General features: G+C 35.0%; 1 protein-coding gene across 9 annotated transcripts in view; it reads right to left on the reverse strand.

The window, feature by feature from the left end:
* Positions 1-27,726, reverse strand: part of LOC143234172 (coiled-coil domain-containing protein AGAP005037-like) — a 417,090-nt gene that overhangs the window by 159,197 nt on the left and 230,167 nt on the right. For all 9 annotated transcript variants that reach the window (XR_013018535.1, XM_076471312.1, XM_076471309.1 and 6 more), the window contains one exon: positions 15,865-16,007. Coding sequence is in view for 8 of the 9 variants with exons in the window: in XM_076471312.1 (XP_076327427.1) it covers positions 15,865-16,007 (143 nt within the window). In the remaining variant the exon portion in view is untranslated. The remainder of the gene's footprint in view (positions 1-15,864; positions 16,008-27,726) is intronic.

Consider the following 27,726-nt stretch of genomic DNA (forward strand, 5'->3'; position numbering starts at 1 on the left):
TAGAATCACGCAATTCAGACTATCATTTCACACGTTATTCTACAAAACCGTGAAGGAAGAATCAATCCAGTGACCAAAGCTTCGTTTTCTGCACACGTTACGTGAAATAATATTTTGATTTACTGTATTGTTAAATCTCAAGTTCTAATTGAAATCATAAAACAAATAATTGAATAAACAAAACTTTCTGAGAAACAAGGATGCTAATAAAAAGCTAAATGTCTGAACTTCACTTTGTTATTATCGTTATTTAGGCCAAGCGTATCTTCTACCAGCTATTAATATCATACAACTTAACCTATGTTTTACATCCGAAACTAACACAAACAAAAATGTTATTTTAATTAATAAAAAGTGGCAAATTGATTATTTGTGTTTGTCCAAATCAAGTTTTTTTTTGTTTTTGAATTTAGCGCAAAGCTAAACGAGGGCTATCTGCGTTAGCTGTCTCTAATTCAGCAGCGTAAGACTAGAGGGAGGGCAGGTGGTCATCACCACCCACCTGCCGCCAACTCTTGGGCTGCTCTTTTACCAACGAATAGTGGGATTGATTGTCATTGATAACGCCCCCACGGCGAGCATGTTTAGTGTGACCAGGATTCGTACCCGCGACCCTCGAATTACGAGTCGAACGTCTTACCTACCTGGCCATGCCAGGTCGGTTGGGTAGATCTGTGTTTGGATGTTGGGACATAACTATAGTGTGAATGCTTTGCTAAACGTATAAATAAATTTTACAAAACTAGAAACTGCGAGATTAATACTGTAAGCTGAGTGGGTCCTGACCATAGATATTATTTTGTTTAATCAATCTATGCAATATTTTAGCTTTAATCCAGTTTTTGTTGTCTTTGTTAGTCGTTTTTAATAACAGCATAGCGCATCTTTTCTGACAAGTAGTTTGAAATCGGACACCAGTGTATGTACTTAATTGAAATTTTTAATTTTTTGAGAAAAACCTAACATTAATTTAAACATATTAATTTAATAACACAATAAAGATTTTCTGTAAGGTGTATAAGATAGTATGTGGTTTTGTCATTTACAAATTGGGATACAGACAGAGAGACTCGTCGAGTAGAGAAGTTGGGAAAAACAACATGTTTTGTTGTTGCTGTTGTTAAATTATAACACATTGTCCAAACGATCTGTGTTGCCAAATGGATCATTTGGTTAAAATTATGATCCGCTATATGACTTTAGTGCCATCTGTTGAGACTTTGTGAAGTAATTGAAAAACAAAGATTGATCAGAATACCAGCTGTTACGTATTATAATTTATCTCGGACGAGTCTCCGACTTATAATGTTACGTACACTAGGTATTAAGATTTCAAATATCCTGAAATTTTAATTTTAACTTAGAAGTTAATTAAATATCGATATTTATATGCAAAAACGGCTCGTTTGGGTTGAGAAAATATGACGATGACCGAAGAAGGTCGAAACGTTGTTCGCTCTTCTATGTAAAATATTTTCTCAACCCAAACGAGCCGTTTTTGCATATAAATTTCTCGACATCACTGATAAATATCGATATGTATTAAATCTATCTTATTTGCCAACATGAGTGATACGTACAATTTCCTTTTTCAACACAAACATATTTTGATATACAAACAACAATACATTTTATTATAACGGTTATTACAAATAGTTATTAAAAATATTGGTTTATATACAAGTTTTACAAGCTATACTGAGTCTCCTATCTGATATAGAACTGAATATTTTATGGACGGTCCAGGTCCACGACGAACAACTTACTTCTGAGTTAATATTGCTTAAGCTAATTAGCTGTCTTTTCTTTGCTGGCCTCACCGTTTACAAGTTAACTTTTGACTGATGAAGGTATATTAAATGTCCTCGTAGAAATAGTAACATCCAAAGTAAATTCACTGAAATTTAAAGATTTGTAATTTTCGAAATATATAAACCTTCCTGCTCAAATTTTGTAGTTTTACAATCAATAAGCGTTAACCACAATTATAACTTCTGAGGCTTATAGTATACTGACTGTAGCTGACCAAACAATATTATATAACTGTCTCTTAATGCGTTGGTTTATATACTCATTAAGTGAGATTCTCGAAAGTTCAACAATATTCTAAGATCAACTAGAATTTTTGCAAAACATATATTGTTGATTTTTGCTCTCGAGAATCTTCTACAAATTTAGAGAACAGGCGGGACTTGCACAATACAATACACTTCCAACAATATTCGTTGCATCAAACTGAAATACACTTAGGTACTAAAATAAGTGTATAAAAGTAAATCCGTTACATAGTGGAAGAGCTTAAATCAAATTTTACAATTGTCAGGTTATATTTGGAACTCGTACAATCATTTAGTGTCATAAAAGCAGATTTTAATACAGTTTGTCTATTTTATCTGTATGACAAAAAATCACGATTACTGAATTTATCCTTCTAAGAAAATAATAAATTTAAATTATAAGCAAGTTTCTGCAGCCTCGATTTGGCAGTATATTAACATTCTTGGAGCGTTAAACATCTGGATTATTCAACAAAATATATTTACTATATAGTCGCAGTTGGTAAAATTTAATTATCGAAGCTTTCTAGACAACTGTATACATTCGACAATAATAAGACTCGATACAAGTATACATTTCTAATACATTGAGTTTTTTTTAGAAACAAAAGAGGAAGAGTTATATTTTAATATTAATAAATATTAACAACGGTAGAAATTAGTCTAAAAGCGATTCATTTAAACAGAAACTTATCCTACATGATGACAAAAAAGGATTTTGTAAACTGTTTTACATAAACGTACTAAGATGCAACTACAGTTTCACAATATGTTTAATTTTATTGTTTATAAGTATCTTTCAAAAACTTCAGCAACTCTGGCAAATGATTTTAAGATCTTGAGTTATTTTTCTTCCAATTAATGTGAACAATGAACATTCAATGTCAAAGAAGTTACGTTAGTTCGATGTATGAACAAGAGATGGCGCCGTAATTACGATTTAGACAACCAAGTTGAAGTATTCATGTAAATGTCTGTTTAAATGTTTTAATGTATCCCCGTCGCAATCTGTTTGTATATATCCGCGTATATCTTTCGTTTTATTGTGTGTTTGTTGAATCATCTCTTCCTCTGTCGACTTAACTAATGGAAACCGTCTGTTTGGTCCCGACATGGCCAGGTGGTTAAGGAAGGCATTCGACTAGTAATCACGGGTTCAAATCCATGTCACATCAAGCATGCTCGTCCTTTCAGCCGTAAAAGCGTTATAATGTGACGGTCAACACCACTTTTTGTTGGTAAAAGAGTCGCCCAAGAGTTGTCGGTGAGTAGTGATGACTAGCAGCCTTCCCTCTAGCCTTACACTGCTAAATTAGGGACGACTAGTACAGATAACCCTCGTGTAGCTTTGCGCAAAAATAGAAAACAGACAAACAAACAAACAATTCTGTCTGTTTATCAAGTTAAAGACCAATCACAATTAAAATATTCATATCAAAAGAGAAAACGAGTACTTATGATAGTCAGTGCTGCGTACTTTCTGTTTCTTTCTGTACAGGTACTTTCATACGTAATTTCTTCAGGTGTAAATTTATTGTTTGCTAACTTTGGTTTTGAAGGGGGAGGGCAAAGAAATTTTTGTGAGGACACTATACAGTGACATATATATTTTAAAACTGATATTTTATATTTTCTCAAAGTTCTAGGGAGAATAAACATGGATCAGCCAGAAATAAATCTGGGGCTACATGGTTAACTCCAAACCCTCCGTGACACTGGACTTGAGTAAAAGCACATTACGTTTATCCTGTTTCATGATTTTTTTGTCGTAGCTAGCACAAAAAAGAAAAATAATAAGTCGGAGCAGAATCAGATATAAAATAACAAACAGAGATACTCTGTTATTTTACGAAAACATCTTGAAAATAATTTGACCACTTTATGAGGAGAAATGGCATTTTGAAGGACAAAAGGTTTATTATTCTAGTCTTCAAAAGATTGACGGGTTTGGACTATAGCGCATTAGTGGACAGCGGTACAAGATGTCTTGTACCAAATTAATTAATGTTAAATATTAGCCGTTGTAGCTCCTCCCATATTTTTTAATTCCTACTATCGATGTTGAACTAATACCTCCAAAACTCGTATAGTGCAACGTCCTCTTTTTCCACAAGACGTGTTAAATGCAGCCTATGAAAAAAAATTCATTATTTGTAAACCGTTTAAGCCAACCAATCGGCAGAGGCGGTCTTAGTTATTCTGAAGTCCCGGTTAAAAATCAGTAAATGAGGTTACATAGTGCAAAGAAAACTCAGATGTAGATTAAACAGGGGTATTCCTTATGGGGGGAAGTTGTTTGTGTAGTTCGTTCAATGGCCCGGCACGGCCAAGTGGGTTATGCGTGCGACTCGTAATCTGAGGGTCGCGGGTTCGCATCCCCGTCGCACCAAACATGCTCGCCCTTTCAGCTGTGGAAGCGTTATAATGTGACGGTCAATCCCACTATTCATTGGTAAAATAGTAGCCCAAGAGTTGGCGGCGGGTAGTGATGACTAGCTGCCTTCCCTCTAGTCTTACACTACTAAATTAGGGACGGCTAGCACAGATAGCCCTCGAGTAGCTTTGTGCAAAATTCACAAAACAAACAAACAGTTTGTTCAATACATAAGACTGTCTATGCTAATCGGATGTCTGACGTTCATGATTCCACATATATGTAACTTCCTCTACATTTTGAACCTTAAATTCCGTTAAAAGTAGTAACATGGAGAATGAATTCCCATTTGCTTTTTTATTAAGAAAATAAATAAAACATCAAATCCAAAGGTTTAAAAAAACTTGTCATTGAAGTTATGTTACACCATAAAGATACATTAACAGTATTAACATTGGGTTATGAAAAATTTAAGATTTATTCTTATTTGCCGGAAATGTATGAACTTAAAAAAGGCCCTTTTGCGCGCCAAATAATACTACAAGTGGTTGAGTCATTTCCGCAATATATAGAGGTTGAACATTTCCACTCTGGCGGGTTTCAGTAATGAATGTATCTGTGTATTTGCGTGTTAATGTGGAGATTAAAGATTGAATAACGATTGGATCTTTTGATTTAGGACCTTCAGGATGTAAGACACGTTCTCCACCAATGGAGCCATAGGATTAACCTTCCAGTAATTTATTCTTAGCAATTCAACTGCTGTGGTCGTCTCCTCTCACAAAAGTTTCAGAAACTCGGGCCTAGTCGGGCATCAATTCGTATTTTTCCTTACATAATCTTCAAGTCCCTGCATTCAGGAAACTTTGGATATCTTGTAAGTCAGGCAAATGCTCTACCAACTGACCTAAGGGGTTAACACACTAGCAATTGGTATCAAGACACTTTTTTTATGCAATTGAAACCATAGCTATACCATAATAATGTTTTAAATATGTTAGGAAGGTGTAAGGTGATATGTGTGTGCGTACCCGTAATACTAATTACTCTAAATGTTAGCATAATATTTATGACAATTCATCAATAGTTTACAATATTCTTCTTGTAATATAATTTATTTCGCTATCTACAGTCTGTCATGGTTAGAGCTATCTACTTGCAATCTGAAGGTCGTGAATTCGAATCCCCGCCACTGAAAATGCTCGCCTTTTTAAGCATGAGGTCGATGGAACGTTACGGTCAACTCCATTATTCGTTGGTAAAAAATTAGCCCAAGAGATGGGTATAGATGGTATCGACTAGCTACTTTCCATCTAGTCCATCATTGCTAAATACGGGACGGCTAGCGCAGATTACTTCTTCTATTTCAGTGAGGCCCGGCATGGCCAAGCGTGTTAAGGCGTGCGACTCGTAATCTGAGGGTCGCGGGTTCGCATCCCCGTCGCGCCAAACATGCTAACCCTTTCAGCCGTGGAGGCGTTATAATGTGACGGTCAATCCCACTATTCGTTGGTAAAAGAGCAGCCCAAGAGTTGGCGGTGGGTGGTGATGACTAGCTGCCTTCCCTCTAGTCTTACACTGCTAAATTAGGGACGGCTAGCGCAGGTAGCCCTCGAGTAGCTTTGTGCGAAATTAAAAAAAAACAAACAAAAAAAAACAATCTATTTCAATGCTTAAATATTCAAGCTGAGCTTAAGTACACCCGGATAAATCATATAAAATAATACATCTAAGTTTGTTTCGAAAGACAACGGCAAAGCTGAAAATAACTTTTTACGTTGTTGCATTTGATTTTGTGTATGACGTAATAATCAAAATGTTATTGTCAATAGTTGACTGAATCTGAGGCACAACAATGAAACTTTTTTTTTTATAAATAATATTAATTTCGAAATGTTTATGCTGTCAGATATTACACCGTTAACTGCAAATGAAATAACTGAAGCGTTATTTTTTAAATGAGCTAATAATTATTTGGATATAATAGAGCAAGCAAAATCTACTAAGTAACTCCAAGCAAAATCTACTAAGTAACCCCGTTACTATCTATATTCAAAGTAATGACTTCTTCTTATACATAAACTATTATTTCATAAACTATATTATTAAAGCTCATATTTTCGTTTCACATTGGAAAATATTAAATTATTTCTTTTATTACACAATTATCCTGAATTCATTATAACTCCTGATATAGTTGTTGATTTGGTAAATGTAGTTTCACTAATAAAGGTTTACAATCTTCCTCCAGTCAATCGTGGTCATCTTCCAATTCTAATTCAGCTAGCCGTATGTTAAAAAAGCGAAAAAATATTATTGAAACGACTGGTCTTCTTACTAGGTCAAAGTCGTTAATATCCTGTAGGATACAGTTTAGGCCTCTCCACTCATGAACATAACTTTTTTCCTAAAAAATTCAAACTGTGTTACTTCACCACTTTATTTCGTGAATGTTCTTGAAACACTGATCCAGTTATTCTCCAGCATCGTGAAAGTATTAAACGTTTATTGTTATTTATTTATTTTGGAATTTCGCGCAAAGTTACATGAGGGATATCTGCGCTAACCGTCCCTAATTTAGCAGTGTAAGAGAGGGAAAGCAGCTAGTCATCACCATCCACCGCCAATGAACGTCACATTATAACGTCTCCACGGCTGAAAGGGCAACAGGGTGAGCGTGTTTGACTTGATGGGGATTCGAGCTCGCGACTCTCAGATTACGAGTCGAGCACCTTAACCACTTGTCCATACTAGGCATACAATTTAACATACAGCACGTGATTATATTCTCGCCATTAGATTCAAGTGGTGAAAGATTAGTAATCAACTTTGATTTCCTCCATTTCCTTGCAGTATTGGTGTCGTTTTAAATTTCTGACTGACCAATTATACTCTCCCATTTACCTTATTATAGATGGTACCTCTGCTTCAACAGTGTACCTTAACAGAGCTAGTCTCTTCGCAGCCTTTCGCGAGATTGGCTTTGAAAATCCACAAATATACCCCTGGGTTTTCATATTTCAGACATTTCTATGTCAGCTGATATCTTCCTAGCTTAACTTACACCCAACTGTAACCACACCCTGGAGAACAACTACATAAATGTTCCAATAATTATGGCCGATATTCATATGGCTCTATAAAATAAGCCTAATATCGCACTCTGGATGGAATTACCTCTACAAATCTCTGTCATGCTCGGACAAATTTCCTTCTGGCAATGTTCTGTACGATTCTTCTCTACGATGGATCTTCCACAATTTTCGAAGTTTCCAGTAATTCAATATTCCTCCTTAAAGTATTAGTTCCTGTATTTCAATCATCCTCACAAGTGTATTCAGTTAAACCTTTAAACGTATTCTTGTTAGGTGTTAATACCAAGTTATTGAATACTATAGCCTGTTTCCAAATCAAGTTATTGAATACTATAACCTATTTCCACCTACATAGATTAGATTTTGTCCTCTTTTTTTTTCTACACAGGATTAACTTCTCCGACTTTGGGGAACCATTACCAAATATTTTAACAGAAATCGATTAATTTCGTATAATATTCTCCGATTTTGAAAAGGCTTTGTGGTTTCATCTTCTACATTTATCCCACCATTCTTCTGCTAGTGTCTGTTTGTTTCTTTTTTAATTTCGTGCAAAGCTACACGAGAGCTATCTGCATTAGCTGTCCCTACTTTAGAAGAGTAAGATTAAAGGAGAGGAAGCTTGTCATCATCACCCCCGCCAACTCTTGAGCTACTCTTTTACCAACGATCAGTAGGATTGACGTTACATTATAACGCCCCCACGGCTGAAAGGCGAGCATATTTGGTATGACGGGGATTCAATCCCGCAACCCGAGTCAAGCGCCCTCACCACCTAGCTATGCTGGAGTCATGAAGTCATTCCTTATAGAACGTCAAATACTCGTGTCTTTCGAAGGTACCTATACAAGAGCCTTAATTTTCCGTGTAACGGCCCGGCATGGCCAGGTGGGTTAAAGCGTTTGACTCGTAAACCGAGGGTCGCGGGTTCGAATTCTATCTAAATATGTTAGATGTTGTGTTAATGCGTGAGAGATGTGAACATTGAAGAGATAGAAAATGTTGGTACGTTCAATAACTCCACGTTAGATCCTTAAAGTGTATTGTTGTGAGCAAGTTGGGCGCACTTGGTACACAACAATAAACGTCAAGAATCTGACAAGGAATGCTCACTTTATACACAGCTATTTAAGTATTTTTCTAACTTTACCCATTGGCTATTCAAGTACTATTCTAGCTTTACTCTTAAGATATTCAAGTATTTTTCTAACTTTACTCATCAGCTATTTAAGTATTTTTCTAGCTTTACCCATTGGCTATTCAAGTACTTTTCTAGCTTTACTCTTAAGATATTCAAGTATTTTTCTAACTTTACTCATCAGCTATTTAAGTATTTTTCTAGCTTTACCCATTGGCTATTCAAGTACTTTTCTAGCTTTACTCTTAAGATATTCAAGTATTTTTCTAACTTTACTCATCAGCTATTTAAGTATTTTTCTAGCTTTACCCATTATTATTCAAGTACTTTTCTAGCTTTACTCTTAAGATATTCAAGTATTTTCTAACTTTACTCATCAGCTATTTAAGTATTTTTCTAGCTTTACCCATTGGCTATTCAAGTACTTTTCTAACTTTACTCATCAGCTATTTCAGTTTTTCCTAACTTTTCTCTTCAGCTATTCAAGTACTTTTCTAGCTTTACTCATCAGCTATTTAAGTTTTTCTTAAATTTTCTCTTCAGCTATTCAAGTATTTTTCTAACTTTACTCATCAGCTATTTAAGTTTTTCCTAAATTTTCTCTTCAGCTATTCAAGTACTTTTCTAGCTTTACTCTTAAGATATTCAAGTATTTTTCTAACTTTACTCTTCAGCTATTCAAGTATTTTTCTAACTTTACTCATCAGCTATTTAAGTTTTTCCTAAATTTTCGCTTCAGCTATTCAAGTACTTTTCTAGCTTTACTCTTAAGATATTCAAGTATTTTTCTAACTTTACTCATCAGCTATTTAAGTATTTTTCTAGCTTTACCCATTGGCTATTCAAGTACTTTTCTAACTTTACTCATCAGCTATTTCAGTTTTTCCTAAATTTTCTCTTCAGCTATTCAAGTACTTTTCTAGCTTTACTCATCAGCTATTTAAGTTTTTCTTAAATTTTCTCTTCAGCTATTCATGCATCTTTCTCACTTTACTCTTCAGCTATTCAAGTATTTTTCTGAGTTTACTCCTCAGATATTCAAGCATTCTTCTAACTTTACTTTCAGCTATTCAAGTGTATTTCTAAGTTTACTTTCATCTATTCAAGTATTTTTCTAACTTTACTAATAGCTATTCAAGTATTTTTGTAACTTTACTCATCAGCTATTCAAGTATTTTTGTAACTTTACTCCTCAGCTATTTAAGCATCTTTCTGAGTTTACTCATCAGCTATTCAAGTATTTTTGTAACTTTACTCTTCAGCTATTCAAGCATCTTTATTGAAGATCGTATGTTTTTATGGGCTGTTTCTATTCTTGAAAAGTTTAAAGACAGAATTAACCTTTTCTTGAGATAAAATAAAACAACTAAGACATCATTATTGGAATAGTAAGTTAGACAGAAGAAACAATACCTTGTGGAAGAAAATGGCATTACCCTTTATCATTGTTATAGACCCACCTATATATATATATCCATGAGGTTCACATAACTACTGCAAAGGTACGCATGCGCGGCTAAAATAATTAACGCATGCTTTAAAAAGATACCAAAATAAGAACAAAAGCATATAGTCCCAACCGAAGTTTCCATGGTATCTGGGTTTTATTCCTCAGTTCGTGTTGGTAACATGTAGTTTGATATTTGTATCTGAAACCATACAAAATTCAGGTATTACCTTATCGTATTTACTCGCTGGGTAAGCTGAATAATAGTTCTGATAAATAACAATAACAGTTTTAAATCTACTGTTTGCTAGTTTAATATGATCTTGTCTTATTTGTGAGTTGCATGAAGAGTATTTCCGCGAGTACAAATCGCTTTTGCTTGTTCTCACTTGATTGTTTTGTTTTGAATTTCGCACAAAGCTACACGTGAACTATCTGCGCTAGCCGTCCCTAATTTAGCAGTGTAAAACCAGATAGAAGGCAGCTAGCCATCACCCCCACCGCCAACTCTTGGGTGATGATGACTAGCTGCCTTCCCTCCAGTCTTACACAGCTAAATTAGGGACGGCCAGCGCAGAATAATGGAAAGGGCAGTCACATTATAACGCCTTCATGGCTGAAAGGGTGAGCCTGTTTGGTGCGACAGGTATTTGAACCCGCGACCTTCAGATTACGAGTTGAGTGCCTTAATCACCTGGATTCTCATTAGAAAATCTGTTATGAAAACTTGTGTGATGTTTACATAAGTTCGCTTCGTGTTTGACGTCAAGCTCGTTTCTGCAAATGTGGTAATACTTGTTTCAAACTTATTAGTTTGTAATGATGTAATGTTTGGTACGTTAGTTTTTGGAAATCTATTAATACTATTTTAAACCTATTAATTGGCAATAATTTAACGATTTGTATGTTAGTATTTATAACATTAGTGAAGACTATTTCAAATATTTTGGTTTGTAATGATTTTAAGTTCCATAACCTTTATATATTTGGTTTTATCACAAGTAGTAAACCTTTACAATAAAATTGTCACTAGGTGCTAAGGTGTGTGTTTTTCTCTTACAGCAAAGCCAGGTAGGGCTATCTGCTGTGTCCACCGAGGGGAATCGAATTTTAGAATTGTAAATCCGAAGACTTACCCACTGTCCCAACGGGGGACGCTAGCGTGTAAAAGACATTAAATGACCATCAGGCTCAGTTAAAGTATTTGGTAAGAAATGACACACATAATGCAAAAAATGTTAAAAATAATGTTTGCTACAACATCAGTGTTCGATAACCTGTTGCAAGCACTTAATTACAACAACACGGTGGTAGATTCTGTTATTTATTGCATTATTACAAGAAGTTAAAGGCTTAATAAACGGTAAACAGACAGTGTTGACAAACGATAACAATCAGACAGTGTTAGAAACAGTTGAAGTTTCTGGTACGTTTTCAGTGAAATTACAGTTATTTGTTAGGAATAGTTATCATATTACGTTATTACGAGTGACAGTTAAAGTTGTGTGTTAGAAATAGTTAAACTCTTTGGTGAATGAAACAGTTACATTTGAGGTGTTAGCTTACGTAGTTGGTAAAACTGACAGTTAAAGATTTGGTATTAGAAACAGTTAAAATCTTCGGTAAGGATATCAGTTACAGATATGGTGTAAAAATACTTGATGTCTTTGATAAAGGTGGTAGTAATTAATATTGTTAGAAAAATCTTATGTCTTTGCAAGGATGACAGTTACGGATGTGGTATTAGATTGGTTTGTTTTTGAATTTCGCGCAAAGCTACACGAGAGCTATCTGCGCTAGTCGTCCCTAATTTAGCAGTGTAAGACTAGATGGAAGGCAGCTAGTCATCAACACCCACCGCCAACTCTTGGGCTACTCTTTTACCAACGGATAGTGGGATTGATCACAAAATTATAATGCCCCCATGGCTGAAAGGGCGAACACGTTTGGTGTAACGAGGATTCAAACCTGCGACCCTCGGATTACGAGTTGAGTGCCCTAACCACATGGCCATGCCGGGCCATGGTGTTAAAAGAGTGGTATTTTACTAGCAGAAAAATAATGGGTCATTGAAGATCTCGCACATGGAGTTTCTAGACTAATGAGAAAGAATCTGGATGTAATTGTTAACGTGGTTTCCTTATTTTTATGGCCGGGTGTGTTAAGGCCCGACGTGGCCGAGGGTGTGTTCGAAACGGCGTTCAGACGTGGGGGCGTTATAATCAATCCGACTATTCGTTGGTAAAAGAGTGGCCCAATAGTTGACGGTGGGTGGTGATGACTAGCTGCCTTGCCTCTAATCTTACACTGCTAAATTAGGGACGGCTAGCGCAAATAGCCCTCGTGTAGCTTTGCGCGAAATTCAAAAGAACAAACGAAAAACATCCTTATTTTTGACTAAACAATTCTGGACACACTTGAAAAGATTTACAAATACAGGAACAACAAACACAGTATATCCACCACTGGAACTGGATGGAGAAACAGCATACACTAACACAGAAAAAGCCGAGATATTTAAAAAACACCTAGAAAACACGTTCAAGACACATCACGAACCAGACATGAACAGATACTTCTTTAATACAGTTAACAACTTTATTGATCAAAACAGAAGCATTTTTACACCTAAATTTCCAGTCAACACTATTACACACCAAGAAAATCAAAAAACTGGAGCACTCATCAACTGATAAAACATATCACTGAAACAGAAGTCGTAACTGCTATCAACAACACAAAAAACAAAGCCCCTGGAGAAGATGGTATTCAAGCTATCCTCCTAAAACAAGGCACTCAGTGATTATATGAACACCTAACAGCGTTATTTAATCTCTCACTATCAGCAGGATATATCCCCGTTTCTTGGAAGGAAGCAATAATATTAATGTTCCAGAAAGAAGGAAAGCCAGCGAATAAACCAAACAACTACCGCCCGATTAGCTTAACCAGTTGTATTGGCAAAGTATTAGAGAGGATAATTAGTAATCGTCTGTCAGTTTACCTAGAAGAAAATTCAAAATTACCAGAAATTTAAAACGGATTTCGAAAAAACCGCCAAACTACAGAACCACCTGATTCGACTTACAGAATCAATTACCGACAGCTTCAACAAAAACGAATACACTGTAGCTTGCTTTCTCGACATTGAGAAAGCTTTTGACACAGTGTGGCATAATGGTTTACGTCATAGATTACTTGAAATGGCATTACCCCAGGAAACTATTCGCTGGCTGTCCAACTTCCTGGATAACAGAATGTGTAAAGTAAATGTAAATGGGGCCCACTCAGGGTCCTTTTCACCCGAAGCAGGAGTCCCGCAGGGAGGGGTTGTTAGCCCTATATTATTTATCATGTACGTGAATAATATGCCTCTGTCGGACCTAAATTTAGGTTATGCATCACAGTTCGCTGACGATGTAGCAGTCTGGAAAAGTGCCCCCACTCCGTCAATAGCAGCAACAAACCTACAACCAGTCCTAAATAACATCGAAGAATACTGCCAGAAATACAGAATCAAAATCAATATTCCAAAAACCCAAGTCATATTATTCAGCAGACTGAATAAGCTGAAAAAAGATCCACCAAAACTCTATATGAATGGATCACTTTTACTGACTGCTACTTCTGCTAAATTTCTAGGTCTAACCTATGATTCAAAATTAACGTGGTTACCACATATTAAAAATCTACTGATACGAATCTGGAAAAGAGCAAACTATGCAAGAAGTCTTTCAGGTAAAATCCAAGGAGCATCACCAGACAACATACTTAAAATCTACAAAACGTACATTAGACCAACAATAAAATATGCATCACCTGCCTGGATTAACATAGCACCCACACATGTACAGAAACTACAACGTATACAAAATTCAGTACTAACTTCAGCATATAAAGTACCACGTAGCACCTCAACCACATTCATGCACAAGTATGCAAACATAGACACAATATCTGAAAGACTCTTGCATAATTCTCTAAAATATTTCAATAAGAATTGGCATAAAAATGAATTAATGTGTGATCTCGACAGATATCACGTACATGATGTAAATGGTCCTAAATACCTCTCCCCTTTTAACATATATTTAAGAAATGTAACACAAGCTGGCCACTATGCACTAGACACTTAGTCCTTGTTTCTTTTTATTATTATAATTATTATTTTTTTTTTTTAATCATTATTTTTTTCTTCTCTCTTTTTGAATTATTATTCAAGTATTGAATATATATATATATGAAAATACAAAAAAATAAAAAAATAAAAAATGAAGAAAAAAACACAAGAGAAATAATAAAAGGAAAAAAAAACTTCTTGTTCGTCCATGCATGAACTGAGCCCTGAAATGGCCTGAGTATGGTGTTATACTTTTACTCTGGCCCAAAGCTTAAAAAAAAACACCAAAAAAACAAACCCTAAAGACAGACGCTATAATCGTTCGGGAGGGAGGAAGAGGTCAAATGTACCTGACCCTCCTGGGTATGTAACATCAATACCCAAATACCGACACAGTGAAACTTATTTTTGAGTAATCTAAATGTAATTTCCTACACACACATTTAAAGAGAAGAAAAATAAATTATCATCAATTTGTGTCTTCGGCTAAAAGTTCTTTAATGCTTACTCACAGTATATTGCAACCTTTCTTATAATAAACTTATTTTTACAAAAGCAATTATCAATTACAATGCAATGGAAACTAAGTATTGACACGTGGCGGAGAAGATCTCTTGATTTACTTGATAAAGGAATGGATGACGATTATTTTTCTTATCTTGTTTCTTATCCGTACTGAATCGTTAAATTAATGACAGATAGTAAGCTATACAAAATTCTGGAACAATTTTCTTTGAATAATCATTTGGTTAAATCAGTCTCATTCTAGAGCTGCTTCGAGAGAACGGAAGACAGAAACTGGTTCGTTCATTTGAAAATGCATAAAAAATATATTAAGTAACTTATTAAGAAAGTTACGTCCCAATTCTACTGAAAATCTTAGTGATGTAATGTGTTTCAGTTGAAATATTTCCTGAATTTTCCTTATGCATTTCCTAAAATATACTATGAAATTACATTTCACCGTGATGCATATATTAAACCTACAGATAAATATCCTTTGCAAAGTGACTAATAATTGCAAGAGTTGTTGAACGGCGAGAGATTGGAGATAAGATGCGAATCTGTTGAAAGCATATTAGGTTCAATCCTATCATGTTGAACATGTAAGTTTACAATATTTTGCTTTTAGCACAGGTCAAGTATCCCAGAGCGTGGTTTCTATGGTAACACTGTTGGATTTAGATGAAGTTTCAATCGATGCTGGCCATTTGAGTTTAGAAGGAGATGTCGAGGTTATGTTAGCCATCAGGTGATGCTTGAAATAGTGGATCGCTGAGTTACAAGTCACAATGTTCTTGTTTGTTTGAAGAACAAAGTACGGTTCATTAAGATCACATAAGCATCGAATAAAAACTAGGAAAATATATTCTTGTTGAACCTTACGTGATTTACAAAAGTTAATCTGCTTAAGGAAAGTGAAAGTCTTTAAATTAAATTGAACTTTCAATTTTTGTGATGTTTAAAACTTTAAATGTACATTATGGGAAAGGGAAACGAATCACAACTGATTCCATTACATTGAGAGATGTTTAATTAGTTGATAATGGAGTGCATAACACAGACTGGAAACAAAACTATTAACTTATTTTTACTTTCACACATTATTGAAACGTCAGAACATTAAGCCTACCTCTAGGTTCATGTTTGAGTTTTGTAGCTCCATGGGGATGAAATGTCCTGCTATGTTATGGTACTGTCTCGAGTTAGACCGCTTATTGGAATGTTCATTCTTTGTTTCCATCCATTCATCTTGTCTTACCCCACTTGACTGACCTATGAATAACACGTAAAAGATAGAACCATTTAATGACGTTTCACGCTTCATCAGAACACACAGTCATAGTTGGAGCATGGTGTGTTCATCAGAACACACAGTCATAGTTGGAGCATGATGTGTTCGTTGGGAATTACGAACTCTTGGCAGTGGAAGGAGGTTGGATCATTACTGGCTCTTGAAATAGAGATCTAAAAATTAATAACTCATCTGATCAATATTTTTAATTAAGAAACTTACAAATAATGCAATGTTTGTTAACCTATATATTGCTAATTGTCAGTCATTCCTAAGGTAGACGACATGGTTTTCCGTTGTTTTCTATTTTACTTTGCCTGCACAAGCTTTTCATCTTTAACCCTATTTATAACGTCATCGAACCAACCGTTTGTCTCTGTGCCTCTTGCTCCCTTCTTCCTATGAGTTTTACCCATCAAGATATCTGCTAGCATTCCCTCAGAGTTAACTAAATGTTCAAAATAGCGCATTTTCCATTTCCTATATATATCACGAGTTATCTTTTATGTTTTCGTACATTCCAATACTTCCTTATTACTTCATTTTTCGTGAATAACATTACATATGAAATGTTTCAAATTGTTTGTTTGTTTTTTTGGAATTTCGCACAAAGCTACTCGAAGGCTATCTGTGCTAGCTGTCCCTAATTTAGCAGTGTAAGACTAGAGGGAAGGCAGCTAGTCATCACCACCCACCGCCAACTCTTGGGCTACTCTTTTACCAACGAATAGTGGGATTGACCGTCACATTATACACCCCCACGGCTGAGAGGGCGAGCATATTTAGCGCGACAAGGGCGCGAACCCGCGACCCTCGGATTACGAGTCGCACGCCTTACGCGCTTGGCCATGCCAGGCCATTTCAAATTGTAGTTTTGTTTCAGTAAGCAGAGTTCATGTTTTCATTCCGTAGAATAGGACTGGCTATAAGCAGTTAATTATTGTTAATTATTGTTTGATATATCGTCTCAGAATATCCTTAATACTGAAGATTTCTCTTTGTACAATGTCTATCTTTATTTTCTACAGTTGCCACCATTATACTGACCCTAAACAACCAAACTCCTCTGCTTGCTGCAACACTTTACCTTTCACTTCGAGTTATATTTTGGGCCTCTTTGTCTGTTTGTTCGAAACTAATCACAAAGTTACACAATATGTGCTCTGCTCATCATGGTTATCGAAACCCGGTTTCTAGTGGTTTGAGTCCGCAAATATACCGCTGTGCCACTGGGGGTCCATAGAAGAAGTTTATTTTTGAATTTCGCGCAAAGCTACACAAGGGCTATCTGCGCTAGTCGTCCCTAATTTTGCAGTGTAAGACTAGAGGGAAGGCAGCTAGTCCTCACCACCCACCGCCAACTCTTGAGCTACTCTTTCACCAGCGAATAGTGGGATTGACCATCACAGTATAACGCCCCCACGACTGAAAGGGCGAGCATGTTTGGTGCGACCGGGATTCGAACTCGCGACCCTCAGGTTACGAGTCAAACGCCTTAACCCACCTGGCCATGCTGGGCTGGGAGGCCATATTGTGTGACCTTCCTCAGATCGTGAAATTAGCACTGTCTTAATTTTGTTGGCACGTATTCTAAGTCTATAGTGCTTCCCTTTATCAACAAATTGTAACTGTTGTACCTTTTCCCAAGTTCACCTTTAAATGATGTATCATCAGAATACCTATTATTAAAGATTCTATTTCTCTTAACCTTGATTCTTTCTGTACCAATAATTACATCTCTCATCAAGTGCTCTGGATACTAATTATGTAACGTCAATAACAGTATGCATCATTGCTAATTTCAAACAAATGGAAAAAGTAATCATTATTATGGACAACAAGTAAAACTGTAAAAAAATCATTAGGCAGCAACTAATTTTAAAATATCCCTAGAACTAAGCATGTGGCCTACAGTTAGCCGTAACTACAATATAAATGACTATATTTTGTACTTAAATAAACAGGGACTATAATTAATGGATTGGAGCTGTTTCACACATCAAACTTTCTTATGATAAAATTCACATAGTTGAATGGTTGAATTGTAAGGATATATACCAATTAGATCCAACTTCTTCAAGCATTTGTCTTCTAATCCTTGTCTAATTATTCTCAGTATTAAAAGACAAAGAGATAAATCTGCTGACAGCTAGACTTTTGTATGGAAATCAATGTTCTTAATTTCGAGATAAAAATGGTAATTGTAATCACCGGCAAATGCTAAGTGAGAAAGTTAAGCCTATTTTGGTTAGCTCTACCACAGAATAATAATAATTTAATAATCGTAAATTATTCAAAATATTCGTTAGATTTACCAAGAAAAATGAAATCATGCTTCTGAATTATTCATCAAGCGCGGCAGTTTATTTTCTCACCAACTGACTTGTAAGTGAGGTTCGTGTTCGCCATGTTGGTGAATGCAGTAGATTAGCGTAAAACAAAACAGTCATCATAAACTTGGAGATTCCCGCGAGCGATGGTCTTTGAAAGTATGTTTCTTTATATTTGGGCGTAATGTTGGAGCATTTTGTAAACAATATTAGATTGTGTCTCTGTTGACGAAAATCAATACTTACGTCTCTGTCAGCAAGAAGAATAACGAAGTGCCTGACTCGACAGTTAAATTTTGGGTTTATTAGTTCTATACGAACTTCACCAAACAATAAAAACAAACATCTTCCAACTAGGAGTAAATTGTTTTTATCACGATATTTTCAGTCGTGTTAAATAAACAAAACGGCCTTAATTGTTTGTTTTTGAATTTCGCGCAAAGCTATACGAGGGATAGCCGTCCTTAATTTAGTAGTGTAAGAGTAGAGGGAAGGCAACTAGTCATCATCACCCACCGCCAACTCCTGTGCTACTCTTTTACCAACGAATATTGGGATTGATCGTCACATTATAACGCCCCCCAAGGCTGAAAGGACTAGCATGTTTGGTGTGACAGGGATTCGAACCAGCGACCTTCAAATTACGAGTCGAGCACCCTAGCTACCTGGCCATGCTGGGCCGACAACCTTTATATGCTATTGTCATTTTATTTACACTCAGATAAATGAAGTAGTAATAACTTTATTTTCTATTTATCAGAGAAATCTATCTCATGTCAGAGAATATCAACTTTATTATATATTTTATTTAAATCCACACATTAAAAAAATAGCAGTAAATTGTAATAACTGTTTGACTTTCCAATTTTGGAATCAAAGTATATTAGTTTAATTCTAACTCTTCATTATCTTCGTTTATTTTAACTGAACCATCTAGTTTCTTTGTTTTGTTTAAACTTCTGAAAGCTTGACTCAATTCTCCAGTCAGTCAGCGGTAAGTTGTCGGACTTAAAAATTTGGGGTTTTATTCTCTTGTGGTAGATACTTCGCGGATAGCCCATCGTGTAGCCTTACCCTAAAACAGCAACATCAGCGACTTATTACCGTGAAGTAGTTTAATAAATATATACATATATTTCAACACTTTTACTGTACAACAATAACTGGCTTGTTTTGAATTTCGCGCAAAGCTACCCGAGGGCTACCTGCGCTAAACTTAGTTGAATGGACAGTAAGTGCCTTTAGTCTGAACACGAAGGACTTTCGAAACGTCATCTTCTATATATGTGTTTCTACAACAGGCAGTTGCAGTTCATTCAACTAAGTCTCAACAGTGAATACTCTGCCTAAACACACTATCAAAGAATGTTCTATATATGTGTTCTCTCTATACATGTATTCTGTTTATATGTTTCTGTTTCACCGTTATCAACTCGCACACTTACAAGTTCTATAAATGGTTCTTCCAAAATCTGTGCTTATATCAAAACTGATATTATCTGTATGTAAGTTCCATACACGTTTTTGCTAGTCTAATGAAAAGGAAAACAACAGGGTGCTTAACTATTTTTACCATAAGCTGATCTTCTAGTTCGATGTCTACATTCCATATAAAACTTTGGATTTCATTATCTGCGCCCACTGATAAAATCATATATTCCTACTCTGTTGTAACTATCTGCTATGAAGTACATTTATCAGTTCGTAATTTTAATTCGCAAGTTACGTTTCTAAAGACTTCTTACTACTGATGTATTCTTTCTTAAATACCCGTGTACAATTTTTAGATTTTATTATTGCATTGCTGTAGAGCTCTATCCGTTGCCTTTAAGTCATGTGAAAAGCACTAACTTTCAAACCTTGTTATGTAAGCTTGCAGAATCACAATTAGAGACTTCTTTTGTGCCAGCAATCGTGTTATCAGACATGTACTTTTAGTACAGGCCCATCCCAAACTTAATTAACACTGTATAGTTAACTCTGCTGTGCATCTTCCGATTCTAAGGTATAAATAAAACTTTGGTTAACATTCCTCAATGCACGTGTAATTTATAAGCATTCACTTATTAAACTAAAATATGTGTACTCAAATACGTTTTGTTCATTGGATTTTTTGTTTAAACCAATTACAGAACTGTGCGAGTACTTGAATCGTTCCTAATTTGGAAGTGATATGCCAGAAACAAGGCACTTAAACCAACACCATTCACCGCAAGCTGTTGTGTTATCAGTTTCTAACGAATAATGTGATTGATCGTAACTTTATAACAATCCCACGGCAAAAAGGGTGAGAATTTTTCGAGAAGTGTTCTAGCCACCAGGTTATGTCGTATTAGATAGTAGAAGAATATTAATATAGAACGATATCTAAGAATGACCAAAAAATCATATAATTATTTAGTGTGATATTTCTTTAGTCTATTGTATCAAACAAGTGACCATAAGTAAGTGAAGTTTACTTATCATTTCTGTACATCTTGGTTATGTAAATATTTTGTTTAAACTTTCGTAAACAAAACAACATTTTAAACTAAGCTGCTGCTTTATATTCGGATGTAGATGATTTAAGAACTTATTAATTGGCCATTTCGGCCATGATATTTATGTTATTGTAATATGATCGTAGATGATCGATTTTTAAATGTGCGATCACGGGATATTACAATTTATAACCTGGTAAACTTATTTATTTCAGTAAAACTACAAAAAGAAAGGCTATCAGACTGCGTTATTTTGTGACAATAAGTCCATATCCATATAATGTTATTCACAATCCAGGGACAGAAGCCATCTTGGCAAAGTAAATTCAAAGCGTTGGAAAAATTGTTTTTCTTATTATTATTATGAATTTGCAAAATGTTCAATAACTTTCTAATTACATTAAAAACAAGAACTTTATTGTGGAAAATAAATCAGTATAGACCTTTTTTGTGCATCATATGTCTGTAGCTTGCGCTTCTTTAAATACCTTTTTTTTCTATACAACCTTCATATTCTAATTTCACGTGATGAGGAAAAAAAGGATTCATTTAAAGTCCCATACATATTTCTGAAATAGTCCAACCATTCTAAATCGGACAACCTTAGAGCGTATTGGAGTATATGATACTATTGTCAGTCTTCGGTAAGCCTAGAATAACCTCCAGTACAAGTTACGTCTAACTCCGATAATGTTTGAATAATTGAAAACGTACACCGAGAGTAGAGCCGGATTAACCAAACGGCAGAGTAGATACAAGTCCACAGTGGTTATTCTTTTGTTTTTAATAGTTTCCTGAGATATATTTCGAGTGTGAATTTGTATTGTTTTAAAGGCTTTTTATTTGCTTAAAGGTCGTTTTGACATGTAAATTTTCGATAAAATAAAAAATAGGGCATATAAAGAAAGCAAATCCCTCCCACAGACCTGAAATGGCCTCTTGACTCCACTGTGATCATAATTCGGCTTTAACCACATGTGAACATTCACACGAGAAAGAAAAAAGAGATTACTGATATATTGCTGTACATTTTTCCCAAACTTTATTATTTAACTGTACGAGAAAGAGAAACCTTGGACGGCTTGTCTCTTTTTCTTGAGCTAAAAAGTTAGATATTTGGAATCAGTTTAAAGTTTATTTTAATATTCCAATATCTGGACATATTGGTGAATTTAAGGAACACTAGTTTAAAAAAAACAAAGATTAATTGGGCAAAAATGATAATTAGAATTAATTAGAGCAATGAAGTACAAATCTAGAGCCCCCTAGTGGCTCAGCGGTATGTCTGCGTACTTACAACACTTAAAAAAAACCGGGTTTCAATACCCATGGTGGGCAGAGCACGGATAGCCCATTGTGTAGCTTTATTGTTTAATTAAAAACAACAACAAATCAAGAACAAATTATATTTTAAAATACATTTAAGTTTTCACACTAAAATGTTTAATTTAATCTTTCTCGAGAAACGAATATCCGTATTTCGCAGCTCGACTCCTTCGTTTTCATCAACTTGCTTTTCTGCAGTAATTACCTAATGTCATATTTTAAAATTTTACTGAGGTTATAACCATTAAGCTTAGCTCTCCATTTAATGAAAATAACTTGGACAGTCTATTAGCATGCACGAGCAAAATGTACTTCCGCTATTACTACTGTTTGCAGACCAGCGCTTAAGAATTCCAATGTGTCTGGTAACTACATCTCAAAATCTAGCTTTGAACTATCAAAATTCTTCTCCTAAAATTGTAAGTTTATTTTCCTTCAAAAAGCTTTATATATACATTATTTTATCAACATGCTTCATGCGTTCCGAGAGTTTATTAATTTTATTATTTAATCTTAGGAGAATTTGAGTTATCAAAGAACAACAATTTCTTAAGAACTTTTGTCTGCCAGGAACAAAATTTCGATATCAACCAATAAGCTCGTTTAAGGTTGTCTATCGATTCAATTAATCTTCTGTGACGTCGGTCAACCGATGAGCCCTCTACCGGTCCACATAGCGTACTAATTAGTCCAGTGTGATCAGAGAGCTTACATCTGATTTTATTTTTAGTCTAAGGATTGCTAGAAAACAAGACAGACCATGCGACTTTAATGAGACTTTTAACCTGTTCTTTGAAGTCGAACTTTATACAATATTTGTAACCATTGTAATGATTCAATCATTTGATAAACACAATAGTTCAATTCACCTTAATTTTACAGGAACTTTTTAGATATTATAAAGTGTTGGAGATTTCCTTGTGATAATCTAAGTACAATTAACCAATCCATTTTTAATCGAAAACACAGACACATAATATAAAGCTCATATAACCTTAGTTTCATTTCTATAGGCGAGAATTCCATAATATCTCAATTTAAATTTTAAAGATGAGAATCTCACAACACTTGTTTTAATATTACATACGATAATCTTACAGCACTTGTTTTAATATTACAGACGAGAATCTCACAACACCTGTTTTAATATTACAGATGAAAATCTCACAACACCTGTTTTAATGTTACAGATGAGAATCTCACAACACCTGTTTTTATATGATGAGACTCTCACAACGCCTGTTTTAATATTACATACGAGAATCTCACAACACCTGTTTTAATATTACAGATGAGAATCTCACAACACTTGTTTTAATATTACAGATGAGAATCTCACAACACTTGTTTTAATATTACAGATGAGAATCTCACAACACTTGTTTTAATATTACAGATGAGAATCTCACAACATCTGTTTTAATATTACAGATGAGAATCTCACAACATCTGTTTTAATATTACAGATGAGAATCTCACAACACTTGCTTTAATATTACAGATGAGAATCTCACAACATCTGTTTTAATATTACAGATGAGAATCTCACAACACTTGCTTTAATATTACAGATGAGAATACCATAACGCACTTATTGTTTATTATTTACGAAGATCCCATAATTTCCTCATTTACATTACTATAAACGAGGATCTCGTAACGCGTCAGTTTCATTACTGTAGACAAAACTCTATAACGTTTCCGTTCCATTAATACAGACGAAAACTACATAACGACTCACCCTCATTACTAAAAACGAAGATCTAGTAATGCTTCACTTTCATTACTATATATAGAAATCCCATCATTAGGTCCCACATTCATTATTATAATTGTAAAATAATTAAGAAATTTTCCCAACAGGTGTCACCACATCATTTTAACACGATGGTAAATTGTGTTAAAAATGTAATAAATCTAAGTTTTTATTTCTCCTGTAATACGAGTTAAATTTATCACCTCGCGAACCAAAAACAAAAACCAGTAACCTTTCTCCCAGACACGCTGCTCAAAAAACGTGCATCGGTTTATCATTTAAAGCTATTGAACTATGACGAGAAACGTCTAACTACCGCAGAAACTAATAGACTGCTTTATTGAAAAGATGCGTTTAATACAACATTATTAATTGCTTGTGACAAACTGATAGGGCAATGAACGGTTTTATTAGAACAGAGAGGCGTATTCAATCGGATCGATAAATGCGACTGCTTTTTCCAATGAGCTGTTAAACGTGTCCATCATTGGTGCAACAGAATTTATCAAATCATGAAATGTGAGCAAAAACGCAAAATGTGATATAAAATAGATTGATGGAATATTAGAAACTTTCAAAACAGCAATGGATAAGGCATTACGTACTAAAAATGTTGATTTGACATCTCAAAATAACGATTCCAATGCGGTGGCAATATGTATCTACTAGATTAAAGGGAAATTATCAAACACAAGGTTACTTTTTACAGTCTAGAATAAGTTGTAAAATCATCTAAGTTTTACTACGTTTTTTTCTCAAGTAATTTCCAAGAAATTAATAAAAGATCTTCATATTTCTATGAAACGATAAGCGTATTTAGTGAACTGTTCGGTACAGGTTTTGGTGCATGTGGATCGATGAACATATTTCATGAAATTGTTCGGTGTAAATACTGATGCATATGGAAGTGATAAACGTATTTCATGGATGAGTTCGATTAGAAGTCTTAGTGCATCCCTAAGTTCTACAAGTCTAAAGCAGAGGATATTCCTTAGCGAAGATTACGATCGAATAGGAAGAAACGGTAACGAGGTAACATTTTACTCTGGGTGTAAAGAATGAACCAATACACTTTAGTGACGTACGTGCCTCTGCTTTGTTAAATGTATAGGAATTAATACATACGAGGTGACCAGATGTATTGCTGATAGACTTTATTTATACAGACATTTATAACTCTGAAGTATTTTTGTATGACATTTCATGACTGAAAACGCTGTTAATATAATTCGTAAAAATGAAACACACCATGTGGCTGTTTTTATTACAAGATTTCGGGTCATTGTTTTGTTTATATAACTTTGACTTGTGGAGTTATCGTCGTGCAAAACGTATATGTGCTGATTGAATCAATGTTTTTATAATAATGTCGTTTTCCCGTTTGTTCTTTTGCTTCGTAATGCATTGTATTTTTTTTTTACTTGCAGCTTAACAAATGAAAGATTTTCATGTGATATTTTTGCGACTTTGATTAATTTCACTAAAAAAAAAAGAGGATAAACGAGTCTTTCAGTTTCTGTAAAACCTATTCTCTGTGAGTGAACCCCTTTATAACATAAAGGAAGATAAATTGTAATTGTAATTTAATGCGTGCTATGGAAGTTTCGATAAATATTGTCTCGCTGTTTTCCAGGTACAAGTTAAGGCCACCAATCTCTAAATGATACAGTGATACTTTTATGTAACAGCATTTAGAGAGCAAAACCAGGTACGTATGTTCTATGGAATCAGGAAAGTCTTCAATCTGTTTGAGTTTATCAAAACTTTTTTATCGGAACCGATTTCAGGTGCTTATGTTTTCAATTTAAATCAGTTAGAAATCAAAGGATCTGAAGATTTATAGTCCTCATGTGTCTGTGTGTGAAAGATTCGTGGTAATGCTTAACTACTTTAACATAGGTAGCACTACAGTGACGGACTGTTGATGAGAGTTAAAGAGAGTAATGCAAGATCATTAGCAAACCCCTGACAGTCTGAGATCAAAGCCCTACATTACAGCTGATTCCTCCTGATAGTCTGAAACCAACGCCCTACACTACAGTTGACTCTATTCTTAATAATCTGAGGTCAACGCCTTACATTACAACTGACTCCCCCGACAGTCTGAGATGAACGTCCTACATTACAGTTGACTACACCCCTGATAATCTGAGATCAACGTACTTCATTACAGTTGACTCCATCCCTAATAATCTGAAATCAACGCCTTACATTACAGCTGACTCCCCCCGATAGTCTGAGATGAACGTCCTTCATTACATTTGACTCCCCACCTGACAGTCTGAGATCAACGTCATACACTACAGTTGACTCGCCACCTGACAGTCTGAGATCAACGTCCTACACTACAGTTGACTCCCCACCTGACAGTCTGAGATCAACGTCCTACACTACAGTTGACTCCCCACCTGACAGTCTGAGATCAACGTCCTACACTACAGTTGACTCCCCACCTGATAGTCTGAGATCAACGTCCTACACTACAGTTGACTCCCCACCTGATAGTCTGAGATCAACGTCCTACACTACAGTTGACTCCCCACCTGACAGTCTGAGATCAACGTCCTACACTACAGTTGACTCCCCACCTGATAGTCTGAGATCAACGTCCTACACTACAGTTGACTCCCCTTATAATCTCAGATCAATGCCGTATATTATGGTTGACAGTAAAAATACAGATAACAATAAACCTATACACGATTTTTGATTGATATATTCCATACCTACTTAGAATTATTTCGTAAGTTTTGAAACGATGCTTTGATTTGAATATGATAAAAAAAAGATACTATCTGATAAGCTGATGTTCTAAAAATACTGCTCAGTATTTATTTTAACTCTAAGGAACTCGAAGAAAGAAATTACAGTAATACAAACAAAACAAAAACTGACTAAAACAAACGCCTTCATAAAGTAATTTTCCGTATATAACTCTAAAAAGTTATCCTGTTAGAAGACAAGGAAGCTATTAATGGTATGTTATACTTGATAGGTACAGTCTTATAACGCATGAATTTCGACGACCTAACATACTTCTCGAAATTGTATTAGTTTATGTAAATATTTATTGTGTTACATGCCGGCATTAGTAAAATATGGTAATAGATAGATGCGGCATTGCAGAAGCAAAAAGACGTACTGAAGCTATTACTCCCCAACATGCGCTCAAAAACCCAATTTATAAATTAAATTATTATGTAAATAAAGTCGAGAATGTTACAAGAATACAAATTTAAAATTAAAAATACAGTTATATTTTATAGGCTGAAGCCCCCTCATTACATGATTCTCAAGAAGTTCATAGACATGGTATGTATTTATTTCGTCTGTCTTAAAAACATATGAAACTAATCAATTAAAAGTTATGGTTTTGGAATTTGTTTTAAAAAATATTTAGTGAACTAAAAAAACATTCGCATGAGTGTGTTGTAGGATGTTCTTTTTTTATTATTATTATTATCATAACTCGTTTCCCCAGATCATATTACCCTTTTTGCTGTCTCCCGCTGGTACAGCGGTAAGTCTATGGATTTACAAGGCTACCATCATGGGTTCGATTCCCCTCGGTGGACTCAGCAGATAGCCCGCTGTGGCCTTGTTATAAACAGACATACAATCCTTCTCGTTGGTTTTTCCTATTTGAACGCTTCTGCTGTAGAAAGTTAACGAAGGGCAAGGCTAGAACACTCAATTTTTCCCTACGTTGTATAATTATTTAAATTGTGTTCATAGAAAAACGCAATATAAAAACGTTTCCAAAATATTAAACATTTTTTTTAAAACTCTGGAAACCAGATCACTATGT

Source organism: Tachypleus tridentatus, chromosome 12, assembly GCF_004210375.1.
Source record: "Tachypleus tridentatus isolate NWPU-2018 chromosome 12, ASM421037v1, whole genome shotgun sequence".
Lineage (NCBI taxonomy): Eukaryota > Metazoa > Arthropoda > Merostomata > Xiphosura > Limulidae > Tachypleus > Tachypleus tridentatus.